At 45.9% G+C, this 15,413-nt stretch overlaps 1 protein-coding gene across 2 annotated transcripts in view; it reads left to right on the forward strand.

Annotated features, from left to right (window-relative positions):
* LOC126354014 (ATP-dependent translocase ABCB1-like) overlaps window positions 1-15,413 on the forward strand; it is a 212,921-nt gene that overhangs the window by 157,103 nt on the left and 40,405 nt on the right. For both annotated transcript variants that reach the window (XM_050003333.1, XM_050003332.1), the window contains exons 16-17: window positions 1,674-1,877; window positions 14,182-14,423. In XM_050003333.1, the coding sequence (XP_049859290.1) occupies window positions 1,674-1,877; window positions 14,182-14,423 (446 nt within the window). The remainder of the gene's footprint in view (window positions 1-1,673; window positions 1,878-14,181; window positions 14,424-15,413) is intronic.

Here is a 15,413-nt window from a genome sequence, read left to right on the forward strand (position 1 = left end):
TTTCTGCTGCCAGGTCAAGTTTGTGAGCTTGTACATAGACCTGAGGAGAGATGATTAGATTTTTTCTGGCTTGCTTGGTTTATGAGCTCATAATTTTTCGAATCGGAATATTCGGTACCCACTTATCAGGATACTGTTCAATACATTAGTACACTCCTGGAAATTGAAATAAGAACACCGTGAATTTATTGTCCCAGGAAGGGGAAACTTTAGTGACACATTCCTGGGGTCAGATACATCACATGATCACACTGACAGAAACACAGGCACATACACACAGGCAACAGAACATGCACAATGTCGGCACTAGTACAGTGTATATCCACCTTTCGCAGCAATGCAGGCTGCTATTCTCCCATGGAGACGATCGTAGAGATGCTGGATGTAGTCCTGAGGAACGGCTTGCCATGCCATTTCCACCTGGCGCCTCAGTTGGACCAGCGTTCGTGCTGGACGTGCAGACCGCGTGAGACGACGCTTCATCCAGTCCCAAACATGCTCAATGGGAGACAGATCCGGAGATCTTGCTGGCCAGGGTAGTTGACTTACACCTTCTAGAGCACGTTGGGTGGCACGGGATACATGCGGACGTGCATTGTCCTGTTGGAACAGCAAGTTCCCTTGCCGGTCTAGGAGTGGTAGAACGATGGGTTCGATGACGGTTTGGATGTACCGTGCACTATTCAATGTCCTCTCGACGATCACCAGAGGTGTACGGCCAGTGTAGGAGATCGCTCCCCACACCATAATGCCGGGTGTTGGCCCTGTGTGTCTCGGTCGTATGCAGTCCTGATTGTGGCGCTCACCTGCACGGCGCCAAACACGCATACGACCATCATTGGCACCAAGGCAGAAGTGACTCTCATCGCTGAAGACGACACGTCTCCATTCGTCCCTCCATTCACGCCTGTCGCGACACCACTGGAGGTGGGCTGCACGATGTTGGGGCGTGAGCGGAAGACGGCCTAACGGTGTGCGGGACCGTAGCCCAGCTTCATGGAGACGGTTGCGAATGGTCCTCGCCGATACCCCAGGAGCAACAGTGTCCCTAATTTGCTGGGAAGTGGCGGTGCGGTCCCCTACGGCACTGCGTAGGATCCTACGGTCTTGGCGTGCATCTGTGCGTCGCTGCGGTCCGGTCCCAGGTCGACGGGCACGTGCACCTTCCGCCGACCACTGGCGACAACATCTATGTACTGTGGAGACCTCACGCCCCACGTGTTGAGCAATTCGGCGGTACGTCCACCCGGCCTCCCGCATGCCCACTATACGCCCTCGCTCAAAGTCCGTCAACTGCACATACGGTTCACGTCCACGCTGTCGCGGCATGCTACCAGTGTTAAAGACTGCGATGGAGCTCCGTATGCCACGGCAAACTGGCTGACACTGACGGCGGCGGTGCACAAATGCTGCGCAGCTAGCGCCATTCGACGGCCAACATCGCGGTTGTGTCCGCTGTGCCGTGCGTGTGATCATAGCTTGTACAGCCCTCTCGCAGTGTCCGGAGCAAGTATGGTGGGTGTGACACACCGGTGTCAATGTGTTCTTTTTTCCATTTCCAGGAGTGTATGACTTAAGCAGCTATAGGACGTTCGTACATCTGAACTTTTTCGAGTGTAAGTGGGCCGTGCTGCAGCGGGTGTTGTAAACTGGTGTTACACGTATATCCACAGGCGACGGGCCAGCGGATCGGCTCGATCGTGCAGTCGCTGGCGACGCTGGTGCTGGCGGTGGGTCTGGCCGTGTACTACGAGTGGCGCCTGGGGCTGGTGGCCGTCTCCTTCACGCCGTTCATGCTGGCCGCGCAGGTCATGCAGCGCAAGCTGGTGCGAGGGGAGACGCTGGGCCAGGCCGACGCCATGGAGAAGGCCATCAAGGTACGGCAGTCTGCTAACGGCCGCCGAGTTCGACGACCGTGTTATGCTCCGACTTCGGATCCGCCAGGGTAGCCGAGAGCACTAACGCGCTGCTTCCTGGACTCGGGTAGGCGCGCCAGCCCCGGATCGAATGCTCCCGGCGGATTAACGACGAGGGCCGGTGTGCCGGCCAGCCTGGATGTGGTTTTTAGGCGGTTTCCACATCCCGCTAGGTGAATACCGGGCTGGTCCCCACGTTCCGCCTCAGTTACACGACTCGCAGACATTTTAAGACACTCGCGCTATTCCATTAATTACACTCGACGCAGACGGTAAGGGTACACTAATGCAGTCCCAGGTTGGCGGCAGGAAGGGCATCCGGCCACCTCTTTCCACTAACCTTGCCAAATCCGTTCCAAAAACACTGCCGACCCTGCGTCAGCGCGGAACATGACACCAGTGAAACATACAAAGAAAGAAGTTATGCTCCGACTTCTCTCTCTCTCTCTCTCTCTCTCTCTCTCTCCTCTCTTTCTCTCTCTCTCCGTCAGTTTTCTTGCTAGTCCGGCTCGCCCTTCCTTCTGATAACCTCTTCAGCTCAGTGTAGCACTTACACTCATCGTCCGCTCTTATTTATTGGATACACCCCAATGCCTGTCTTCTTCTACAGATTCTTAACCTCTGCAGCTCCCTATAATCCGCCTCCGTAGCTCAGTGGTCAGTGCGGGTGGCCCGGTTTCTATTCCCGGTACTGCCACGGATTTTTGCTAGGGGAAAGACTCCAAGGATTGAGTTCAATCACGTGAAGTTGACCGAAGAGCTTCTATAGTCGTCAGTGGCGGTTCCAACGTCAAAAATCGACCTGGTGAGCAGCGTGCTGACTAGATGTCCCTCCTCACGGCATCCGACGACAGTATGGGTAGAGGATGACCTGTGGTCGATAGGGTCGCATTGGCCTGTATACGGCCAGGAAGTGGAACTTTATCTTTACAGCTACCTCTGATACAGTAGAATTTATGCGCTCAGTCGTAACAGATGCCGTATCGCCCTGTTCCTTCTTTTTGTCATTTCTAGATACCAATTTGTTCATCGATTCTGCGGTGAAGCTCTTCACTTCTTACCGTATCAGTACACCTAACATTCAGCACCCTTCTGAGCCACCACATATGAAACACTTCGTTTGGCTTCCTTCCCTGTTTTCCCACAGTCCATGACAAATTACAAACAATGCTGTGCTTCAGATGTAACTCTTCATAAATTTTTGCCCCAAGTTAAGGCCAATGCCTGATACTAATAGATTTCCTTTTGATAGGAATGTCCTCTTTGCCTGTGGTAGTTGCCTTTTATGACCTCCTTGCTTCGTCCGCCATTCATTTATTCGCATTCAGGGTAGAAATCGTGACTTCTACTTCTTTGTCACCAATTTTCATGATATGTTCATTTCTGATATCGTTCATCGCTTTCACATTTCTTTCATTTAATTTAGATACATTTTCTATGCTCATTAGAACCCGAAATTGTGCGGGGAGTAGTCTCTGAAAATTATTTCCAGCAGTTACTTCATGAGTCCACGTGAATAGTAAACGGTTGTGAAAACACACTTGACCTATTAGCAACAAATAATCCTGAGCTAATAATGAGCATGAAACCGGATGCAGTTATTAGTGAACACAGGGCTATCGTAGCGAGATTGAGTATTGTATTTCCCAAATCTTCCAAAAATAAACGAAAATTATACCTGCTCAAGAAAGTTCATAAAAATTCACTTGACCCCTTCCTGAGAGATAATCTCCAGTCCTTCCACATCAACAGTATTTGTATAGACCAAAATATACCGGCTGTAAATTCAATTAAATACCTAGGTATTACGATTATAAACAAATTAAATTGGAAAGAACACATAGAAAATGTTGTGGAGAAGGCAAACCAAAGACTGTGTTTTATTGGCAGAACGCTTAGAAAATGCAACAGATCAGCTAAAGCGACTGCCTACAGTGAGCTTGTCCGTCTTATTTTGGAGTATTGCTGCGCGGTCTGAGATTCTTGACAGATGGGGTTAACGGATTACATCGAGAAAGTTCAAAGAGCAGCAGCACGTTTTATGTTATCGGGAAATAAGGAAGAGAGTGTCACTGACATGATACAGGATTTGAGGCGCACGTCATTAAAACAAAGGCGTTATTCGTTTCGGCAGACTCTACTCATAAAATTTCAATCACCCGCTTTCTCCTCCGAGTGCGAAATTATTTTGTAGACGCTAACCTACATAGGGAGAAACGATCATCATAATAAAATAGGGAAATCAGAGCTCGCACGGAAATGTATATATGTTTGTTTTTTTCCACTCGCTGTTCAAATGGTTCAAATGGCTCTAAGCACTATGGGACTTAACATTTGAGGCCATCAGTGCCCTACACGTTGAACTAGTTAAACCTAACTAAACTAAGGTCATCACCCACATCCATACCCGAGGCAGGATTCGGCCCTGCGTTGCGAACTAGCATGCCACACATGGATATGTCAGATTCACATTGAACCCGCGATGAGTAATAATGTCTATTGACTTGGAACATCGACCAACTTCAGTGTTTCTTTCCTGTTTTCCACATTGGTTTCGGTAAATGCACAACTGGTCGTCAGTCACACTCTGCCCATAAACTATATTTCACATCTAAAGGTGAGCCAGTTTAAAACAGAACACCACTGCATACTGCCGGCAGCCAATGAAATTCAACCTCGTTCCGGGAGTCTTCCATGAGGAACTCTGCACGGCTCTAGAACGCGCTGTGGTCACACTTCGACGGCGATACAATTCGAAACTATGAGAGACGATTGTGACTTAATGCCCAGATTATATTGCACAAAGCATGGTGTCCATGGAGACCTGTTCAGTGATCAGTTTTAACCACCATATAAGTTGAAATTTCTAAGTAGATTAGAAGATTACCATCTGGAACAGTGACACTGCATCAATAACTTCCAGTAGGTTTACTCGAACATGTTATGTCGAGTGTGGGAAAAACCGGATTACATACTCGACATCTGCACCCCACTAAGGGTGTTGTTGTTGTGGTCTTCAGTCCTGAGAATGGTTTGACGCAGCGCTCCATGCTACTCTATCCTGTGCGAGCTTCTTCATCTCCCAGTACCTACTGCAACCTACATCCTTCTGAATCTGCTTAGTGTATTCATCTCTTGGTCTCCCTCTACTATTTTTACCCTCCACGCTGCCCTCCAATACTAAATTGGTGATACCTTTATGCCTCAGAACATGTCCTACCAACCGATCCCTTCTTCTAGTCAAGTTGTGTCACAAACTCCTCTTCTCCCCAATTCTATTCAATACCTCCTCATCAGTTACGTGATCTACTCTTCCAATCTTTAGCATTCTTCGGTAGCACCACATTTCGAAAGCTTCTATTCTCTTCTTGTCTAAACTATTTATCGTTCATGTTTCATATCCATACATGGCTACACTCCAGACAAATACTTTCAGAAACGACTTCCGGACACTTAAATCAATACTCGAAGTTAACAAATTTCTCTTCTTCAGAAACGCTTTCCTTGCCATTGCCAGTATACATTTTATATTCTTTCTACTTCAACCTTCATCAGTTATTTTGTTCCCCAAATAGCACAACTCCTTTACTACTTTAAGTGTCTCATTTCCTAATCTGATTCCCTCAGCATCACCCGACTTAATTCGACTACGTTCCATTATCCTCGTTTTGCTTTTGTTGATGTTCATCTTTTACCCTCCTTTGAAGACACTGTCCCTTCCGTTCAACTACTCCAAACTGATCTTCCTCGAGGTCGGCTTGTACCAGTTGTTTCATTCGTCTGGAAAGAATTCGCGTACGTATTTTGCATCCGTGACTTTTGTCAGGACTGCCTCTCCCAAGGCCGTCAGTAGTTCTAATGGAATGTTGTCTACTCCTGAGGCCTTGTTTCGACTCAGGTCCTTCAGTGCTCCGTCAAACTCTTCACGCAGTATCATATCTCCCTTTTCATCTTCGCCTACATCCTCTTCCATTTCCATAATACTGTCCTCAAGAACTTCGCCCTTGTATAGTCCCTCTATATACTCCTTCCACCTTTCTGCTTTCTCTTCTTTGCTTACAACTGGGTTTCCATCTGAGCTCTTGAAATTCATACTAGTGGTTCTCTTTTCTCCATTTAATTTTCCTGTAGGCAGTATCTACCTTACCCCTAGTGAGATAAGCCTCTACATCTTTACATTTGTCCTCTAGCCATCCCTGCTTAGCCATTTTGCTCTTCCTGTCGATCTCATTTTTGAGACGTTTGTATTCCTTTTTTGCTTGCTTCATTTATTGCATTTTTATATATTCTCCTTACATCAATTAAATTCAATATTTCTTCTGTCACCCAAGGATTCCTACTAGCCCTCGTATTTTTACCTACTTAATCCTCTGCTACCTTCACTGCTTCATCCCTCAGAGTTACCCATTCTTCTTCTTCTGTATTTCTTTCCCCCATTCCTGTCGACTGTTCCCTTATGCTCTCCCTGAAACTCTGTACAACCTCTGGTTTAGTCAGTTTATCCAGGTCCCGTCTCCTTAAATTCCCACATATTTGCAGTTTCTTCAGTTTTTATCTACAGTTCATAACCAATAGACTGTGGTCAGAGTTCACATCTGCTCCTGGAAATGTCTTACAATTTAAAACCTGGTTCCTAAATCACTGTCTTACCATTATATAATCTATTTGAAACCTGTCAGTATCTCCAGCCTTCTTGCATGTATACAATGTTCTTATATGATTCTTGAACCAAGTGTTAGCTATGATTAAGTTATGCTCTGTGCATAATTCTACCAGATGGCTTCCTCTTTCATTTCTTACCCCCCCCCCCCCCCAATCCCATATTCACCTACTATGTTTCTTTCTCTCCCTTTCTCTTTCCAGTCATCCACGACTATTAAATTTTCGTCTCCCTTCACTACCTGAATAATTTCTTTTATCTCATCATACATTTCTTCAATTTCTTCATCGTCTACAGAGCTGGTTGGCATATAAACTTGTACTACTATAGTAGGCGTGGGCTTCGTGTCTATCTGGGCCACAACAATGCGTTCACTATGCTGTTTCTAGTAGCTTACCCGCACTCCTATTTTTATTCATTATTGAATCTACTCCTGCATTACCCCTTTTTGATTTTGTGTTTATAAACCTGTAGTCACCTGAACAAAAGTCTTGTTCCTCCCGCCAGCGAACTTCATTAATTCCTACTATATCTAACTTTAACCTATCCATTTCCCTTTTTAAATTTTGGAACCTACCTGCTCGATTAAGGGATCTGATATTCCACGCTCCGATCCGTAGAACGCCAGTTTCCTTTCTCCTGATAACGACGTCCTCCTGAGTAGTCCCCGCCCGGAGATCCGAATGGAGGACTATTTTACCTCCGGAATATTTTACCCCAGAGGACGCCATCATCATTAAAACATACAGTAAAGCTGCATGCCCTCGGGAAAAATTACGGCCGTAGTTTCCCCTTGCTTTCAGCCGTTCGCAGTTCCAGCACAGCAAGGACGTTTTGGCTAGTCTTACAAGGCCAGATCAGTCAATCATCCAGACTGTTGCCCCTGCAACTACTGAAAAGGCCGCTGCCCCTTCAGGAACTACAAGTTTGTCTTCTGGCCTCTCAACAGATACGCCTCCGTTGTGGTTGCACCTACGGTACGGCTATCTGTATCGCTGAGGCACGCAAGCCTCCCCACCAACGGCAAGGTCCTTGATTCTTGGGGGGAGGCCACTAAAGGTAACGAAGTTTTATAAGTCTATATGCTGTAACTGTCCAGTTTTCGTTTAGTACTGGGAACAATTTTTCAAGATTTGGCGTTTTTTAGGTTATTGTTTAACTTTGTGGGAGGATGCCATCCCTGACAGCACAGTCGTCAAGGCAGAGTAATGAAGGGAATTCGAGCGCGCTGTCTGATTGCGAATCTAGTAACCATTGCTCTGTTGTTATCGTACTTTAACTACTTGCGTGTCGTATTATCTGAGGCGGAAGTTATGCACTTGCCTAAACGAGCGTGGGAAATAACCTAAAAAGCACATTCAGGCTGTCAGTGTACCGGACCATCGTCATTAATCCGCCTTCGAGTTTCTATTCCGGTCTATTCCACCTCCTGCTCTCACGATCTAGCGCGCTGCGCTATGTTCCATACCGGGAGGTCAAGAAACACAGCAAGTGACATGAAGTGTGCTGAAGTTTCTTAAATAATTTGTGATAATCTTCTACTTAGGAGGGCACTGCTTAGAAAAAGATACACTTTCTTCTTCTCTCATCCGTTCCTTAAAATAAAAAAAATTCTCTTTTGCTCCCGTACTACTGTTCGCTTCATGTAAGAAGGCAGCCCAATTTTAAGCCGTTCTGCTGATTCCCCTCCACTAGCCGACGGAAGCCAATAATTTTCATTCTCTTTCCGAGCGGAGCTACAGCTAGAAAGTGAGAATCTCGCTCCTACACGGTGCACTGTTGCCGCACTTAGCGACAACTAAATTATTCATTCAATTATCCATTTATTTGTTTCCTTTTTGTTCTTGCAGGAGTATAGCTGTGAATGTGTACCTTGTAAATGTTTAAGTGCGATTTAAAAAAAAAAGGCAGGTGACGGCAGTAAAAGTGAAGTGCATCACAAGTAAGCGAGTCGGATTATTTATCATATTTATAACTTTTTCAAACGTGAATTTAAAAGCAGGTCCCCTGCTGTTGACACTGGAAAATACAAGAACGGACTCCAGAACCATGTGGTGTCGGCTAAGGGAACTGTAAAGGAAAGTGTCAGAGCTGTAGGGACTGTAGAAACAGGAAGGCATTTGACACCGTTACACACTGCCGTTTCGTGAAAAAATATGAGCCTACATAGCATTGGGGCAAATTTGCGACTGGATTCAGTACTTCGTTGCAGACAGGACGCAACACGTCGCATCTTCACGGAACAAAATCGATAGACGTAAAGGTAATTTCAGGAAGGTTCAAATTGCTCTAAGCAGTATGGGACTTAACATATGAGGTAATCAGTTCCCTAGTCTTAGAACTACTTAAACCTAACTAACCTAAGGGCATCAAATACTTCCATGCCTGAGGCAGGATTCGAACCTGCTATCGCAGCAGCAGCGAGGTTCCGGACTGAAGCGCCTAGAACCGCTCCGCCATAGCGGCCGACAAATTCAGGAAGACCCCGAGGAAATGTGATTAGATCGTTGCGGTTTAGAAACTACATAAATAATCTACCACAAATTGTCGGAAGCCCCATACGGCTATTCACAGATGATGGGACTGTCGATAAAAATGTAGCAACGACAGAAGGCTGTAGTAATTTTCTAAAGGATTGATGAATGGTGCAGGGACTGGCTGTTGACCCTGAACGTAAATAAATATAACATAAAGCGCATACAAAGGGAAGGAAATCCACTATTGCACAACCACACTACTGATGACAAATTTCTGGAAACAGTATCTACCGTAAAATAAATACTGAGAGAAGCAGAAACTAAACTGAGATTCACAGAAGAATGTTAAGAAAATGTGACCCATCCAAGGAAGAAGTAACTTATAATACACTTGTTTGACTGATTCTTGACTATTGTTCGTCAATATGGGACCTACACAAGGCAGGACGGATAGAAGAGATAGCGAACATCCAAAGAAGTGTAGTGAGTTTCGTCACACGTTCGTTTAGTCGGCGCGGGAGCTTTGCAGAGATGTTAAACTAACTCCAATGGCAAAGCTACAAGAGAGGCATTCTGCATCACGGAATGGTTTACTATTGAAATTCCTAGAGAATACTCTCCGAGAAGAGACAGATGACTATCCCACTGCAGCTGATAGCAGGGAACCCAACCCCCCCACCACACCCCACCCCCCTTCAATTTACATATAGTGTTTCACAGGTGCGGGATCTGCGAGGCGTCTGTTCTTTCGAAGGAACAGTCACCATCCATTCAAATGAAAAATGACATATTACTTCCTCCCGAATACGCCATGAATGGATCAGGGAACGCGGGAACTGCCAACAGTACGAGAAGTACACTCCGACACGCACTATCAGGTGACTTGCAGAGTATAATAGTACGAAAGGGGTTCCATAAGAAATGGAATACATTTTTTTCTCGGCCAGTTTCGGCTGAAAAGATGCGGAATTTGTTGTGGGACATCGTGGAATATTCCCGCTTCACTGTCTATAGTTTCGTGAAGTTCCGATAAATCTACAGGTAAGTGGCATCTGTAACGAGGTTTGTTCCAGGCAGAGAGTTGTCATTGAGTTCTTTTGGCGGAAAATCAGAGCAGATATTCATAGGCACTTGCATACCGTCTACGGAGACCTGGCAGTGAAGAAATGCACCTGTCATAATCGTAACAACGTGGCGCAGACCTGTACGATTTCCTGCCGGCCGGTCGCATACATCTGTGGCTTCCGCAATGATGGAATTTCAGCGTGATCATCGCCACAAAGATGCAAACGAACATCTCCTTCTCCACGACAACGCAAGGCGTCACAAAAGTCTGCGAAACAGAGAGAAGCGCACAGCTCTTCACTGGACTGATTTTCCTCTTCCATCCTACAGCCAGGATCTCCGACATTGACCACTAGAGAGGTACCAAGCGTGTCTCCAGTCCCTCCTAGTACTCTACTCGCCATAAAAATTGCTACACCAAGAAAAAATGCAGATGATAAAAGGGTATTCATTGGACAAATATATTATACTAGAACTGACATGTGATTACATTTTCACCCAATTTGCGTGCACAGATCCTGAGAAATCAGTACCCAGAACAACCGCCTGGGCATTGAGTCAAACAGAGATTGGATGGCATGTACAGGCACAGCTGCCCATGAAGCTTAAACACGATACCACAGTTCATCAAGAGTAGTGACTGGCGTACTGTGACGAGCCAGTTTCTCGGCCACTTTTGCCCAGACGTTTTCAATTGGTGAGAGATCTGGAGAATTTGCTAGCCAGGGCAGCAGTCGAACATTTTCTGTATCCAAAAAGTCCCGTACAGGACCTGCAACATGCGGTCGTGCATTATCCTGCTGAAATGTAGGGTCTCGCAGTGATCGAATAAAGGGTAGAGTCACGGGTCGTAACACATCTGAAATGTAACGTCCACTGTTCAAAGTGCCGTCAATGCGAACAAGAGGTGGCCGAGACGTGTAACCAATGGCACCCCACACAATCATGCTGGGTGATACGACAGTATGGCAATGAAGAATACACGCTTCCAATGTGCGTTCATCGCGATTTCGCCAAACACAGATGCGCCAATTATGATGCTGTAGTCCGCAGCTCGTGGTCGCTTCCCGCGCCCGGGTTCCCGGGTTCGATTACCGGCGGGGTCAGGGATTTTCTCTGCCTTGTGATGACTGGGTGTTGTGTAGCGTCTTTGGTTAGTTAGGTTTAAGTAGTTCTAAGTTCTAGGGGACTGATGACCATAGATGTTAAGTCCCATAGTCCTCAGAGCCATTTGAACCATGATGCTGTAAACAGAACCTGGATTCATCCGAAAAAAAGACGTTTTGCCATTCGTGCACCCAGGTTCGTCGTTGAGTGCACCATCACAGGCGCTCCTGTCTGTGATGCAGCGTCAAGGGTAACCGCAGCCATGGTCACCGAGCTGATAGTCCATGCTGCTGCAAACGTCGTCGAACTGTTCGTGCATATGGTTGTTGTCTTGCAAGCGTCCCCATCTGTTGGCTCAGGGATCGAGACGTGGCTGCACGATCCGTTACAGCCATGCGGATAAGATGCCTGTCATCTCGACTGCTAGTGATACGAGGCCGTTGGGATCAAGTACGGCGTTCCGTATTACCCTCCTGAACCCACCGATTCCATATTCTGCTCACAGTCATTGGATCTCGACCAACGCGAGCAGCAATGTCGCGATATGATAAATCGCAATAGTGGTAGGCGACAATCCGACCTTTATCAAAGTCGGAAACGTTATGATAGGCATTTCTCCTCGTTACACGAGGCATCACAACTACGTTTCGCCGGCCGCGGTGGTCTCGCGGTTCTAGGCGCGCAGTCCGGAACCGTGCGACTGCTACGGTCGCAGGTTCGAATCCTGCCTCGGGCATGAATGTGTGTGATGTCCTTAGGTTAGTTAGGTGTAAGTAGTTCTAAGTTCTAGGGGACTAATGACCACAGCAGTTGAGTCCCATAGTGCTCAGAGCCACAACTACGTTTCACCTGACAACGTCTAACATTTATGGGTGGTGTCTGTTTGTTCTATATCGTGTCTCCCTACCACGACGCTCTGAGCGTGTTTTTTAGGGAATTGACTAGTTTGAACCTGGGACCTGTTGCTGTTGAGGAGACGCCAGACCACACATGACATGTAGAATTCAGAATAGTTCAGTGAGACTAGCGATGATATAACCAAATACTTAATGATTTTAGCGTCAGCTCCACAGCACTCCCTGTAAAAGAATCTTAATACTAACTAAATTTAGTGGAAGGGGTTCAATGTTTTCCTATTTTTAGATAGCTGGTAAAATATCATCGAGAAAGCAGTTATGTTTACCATTGGAAAATTTATTCAACTCACAAAACATCGTTTATAAATGGCACTATTGATAAGAGGAAATGTTCCAATACATGATGGTAAAAACCAACTGCGTTCAACAAAAATGTGAACTAATATTCCTTATGCCATATCACATCTATAATCTAGGTTTAAATTAAGTTTCACAGAAGAGCAAACTATCAAAAGAGTCTACAGTGACCCTCAATTATCTGTAATTACTTATCTAACTTGTCGTAAATTACAGTGGCTAATCTGGCTTCTCAATAACTATATAACAGAAAAATCATCGCGTTTTATATTTTTACTTAAGTGGCAAATGTGAACACTATGAACTTTAATTGACGATCGACACTAGTATTACGCAAAAAGGGGGTGTAACAGATGAGACTTCTGCAGTTCTGAGTCAAGCCTTATACGCTCAAAAATGCGGCATCGCGTGCGTTCATTACCTTGTCGGTGTTTAGGCAGCGTCAGGGCGGCGGCGGGCAGCACAGCTCCGCTCACCACGCCATCTTGGAAGCAACTCACCACTCCTCACTTCTCCTTCCTACCATTTACCGATGTTGGTTTTAAAAAAAACTATCTGGCTGTGTTTTCATCTGACCAATCAGCGTCTCGATGTTAACCTTAAGCTCCAGCTACAAAAATTCTGTCTATCCAATGAGAAACGTTATACTTTTCGTGGTGGGGGAATGTTTTTAAAGTTTGCAACGTAGCAGAGACGCGAAAAAGTCTCACGCTAAAACCTCCAGCTGGTGTGGTCCTTTTAGCGTTATCGTGAGATCTATACTGTTCTTCTGGAGGGCTCTATCTTTTAACATGGGCTGGCGGGTGGTCCTAACGTAACAGACACACGAGAAAGTTTGACGCTAAAACTTGCGGGTTGTAGTTGCCCTTTTTGTGTTATCGTAAGATCTATACTGTTATTCTGGAGGGCTCTAGCTTTTAACATGGGCTAGGGGGTGGTCCTTGACGTAACAGAGACGCGAAAAAGTCTCACGCTAAAACTTGCGGGTGGTGTGGTCTTAGCGGTTAGCTGGCGACGTGGGTGTCCGTCCATCCCTTATCGTAGAGCCTTCCAGCTTAACACGGCTTTGCTCCCGGCTTCTGTTCTCGTTTCTACCCTCGGAACTGCGTCTGTTTCACGGTGGGAAGGTATGACATGCATTTAGGCATTCTTGTGTTAGTCTGTGGTATTCTATTTGCTCACTCGTTACCCGAATTACTTTGGTTAATTTAATGTCACGATTTATTCGGAGCTATGTGACATACTACTGAATTTGTTTATCATGTCAGGGTTTTCATGGAAGGTGTTGGATTTGGCTCACACCTTACAAACGCAGGTCAACTGCTGTTTGTGTATGAGAAATCGGTCGGAAACTTTCCTCATGTCAGCACGTTGTAGTTGTCGCCACCGGCCCCAACCTTGTGTGAATGCTCTGTAAAGCTAATCATTTCCATATCACAGCACCTTCTTCTAGTCGGTTAAATTTCGCGTCTGTAGCACGTCATCTTCGTGATGTAGCAATTTTAATGGCCGTTAATGTACGGCAGCGTAAGATCATCGCATTTACGTCCAAAAATAGAATATTGTAGCCAAAACGAGCTGGCAATAATATTAAGTACTGCAGTCTTGAATAAAAGAAACCAGCTTTCAGAAAAAAAATATAGTCCTAGTAGATGGAGCTGATGTAGATATTGTGCACAGCGACCTGCTGACACTGTACAGCCAGCGACAGCCTACCGAGGACTGGCTCTGGTGTGTTGCAGCTGGCAGTCGAGGCGGTGGGTAACATCCGCACGGTGGCGGGCCTATGCAAGGAGCGCTACTTCCACCAGCAGTACATGCTGGAGCTGCGGCCCAGCTACCGGCTGGCGCGGCGCAACGTGCACGTCCGGGGAGTCGTCTTCGGGCTGTCTCGCAGCATCGGCTTCTTCGCCTACTCCGCCTGCATGTTCTACGGAGGCTCGCTCGTCGAGGCAGAGGGCTTGCCTTACAAGGACGTCTTCAAGTAAGTACAGTCAGCCTCCAAATTCCCACCGCAAAACCTTCCATTCTGGCGATGTCGTACTCCGCCCCTTCCAAAACAAACGTAGTGGCTGTCGGAAACAGTGAGACCGGTCACTACTGCAACCTCCCCACAGAAAAATAACATGAACAGCATTCACATTTAGTGTAACCTCTCAACAGTAATAGTTCCGAAACCTCCCAACAGTAAAAAATATAACCATGACATTGGCATTTAGCGTAACCTACCAACAGATAAATTCCGTAACCTACCAATAATGCAATGTGATTAACCTCTCAATAAAATTGTCGCTCACTTATAACCTTTCAGTAATGACTGGTAAATTTAGAACGTCAGCAGTGCTGCGTCATGGCCCTGAAAGATCATTATGGAAAAAATTGAAAATTCTTACCTCAATAAGGTCGCCGGACAACGCGTATATATCTGCTCCTATAAGAAAATTTTCTGGGGCAGCTCAGTGCAATGCAGGCCGATAGATTTGTCTCATTATAAAAGGAAACAACTGATTTTCCTTTTCAATACTAGGGATGACCAAGGATCGGAGAAATTAGTAAATTCTTTAAATTGAAATGAATGATTGTCAAAAGTTACTTTTTATGAGAAAGATTGTTATTAAGCGATTTTTTTAAACATTTACATGGGACTTGATATAACAATAGTACATATGCGCGAGACTGCTTTTACCTTATACTGCAACGCTCAGGCTCCGCCATCGCTCCACCACGACCGGCCCAGCCAACACGATACACCAGACTGCTCGCTAGCAACAACTTACTCCTACACAGTTCCTACTGCATACAACACTGCTCATTGGTCTGAGATTCTCTTACAGCTTACATATCGCAGGCAGCGCGTGAGCAATCCATCGAAATTACATCTGCTCGAGTGCGCTAGCAACAAATTCCTTAATCATGGACCTCTTACACTACATATAACTTTTTAATATGTCTTGATCACTACACCTATTACCAG

Source organism: Schistocerca gregaria, chromosome 3 (assembly GCF_023897955.1).
Source record: "Schistocerca gregaria isolate iqSchGreg1 chromosome 3, iqSchGreg1.2, whole genome shotgun sequence".
NCBI classification, from domain to species: Eukaryota; Metazoa; Arthropoda; class Insecta; order Orthoptera; family Acrididae; genus Schistocerca; species Schistocerca gregaria.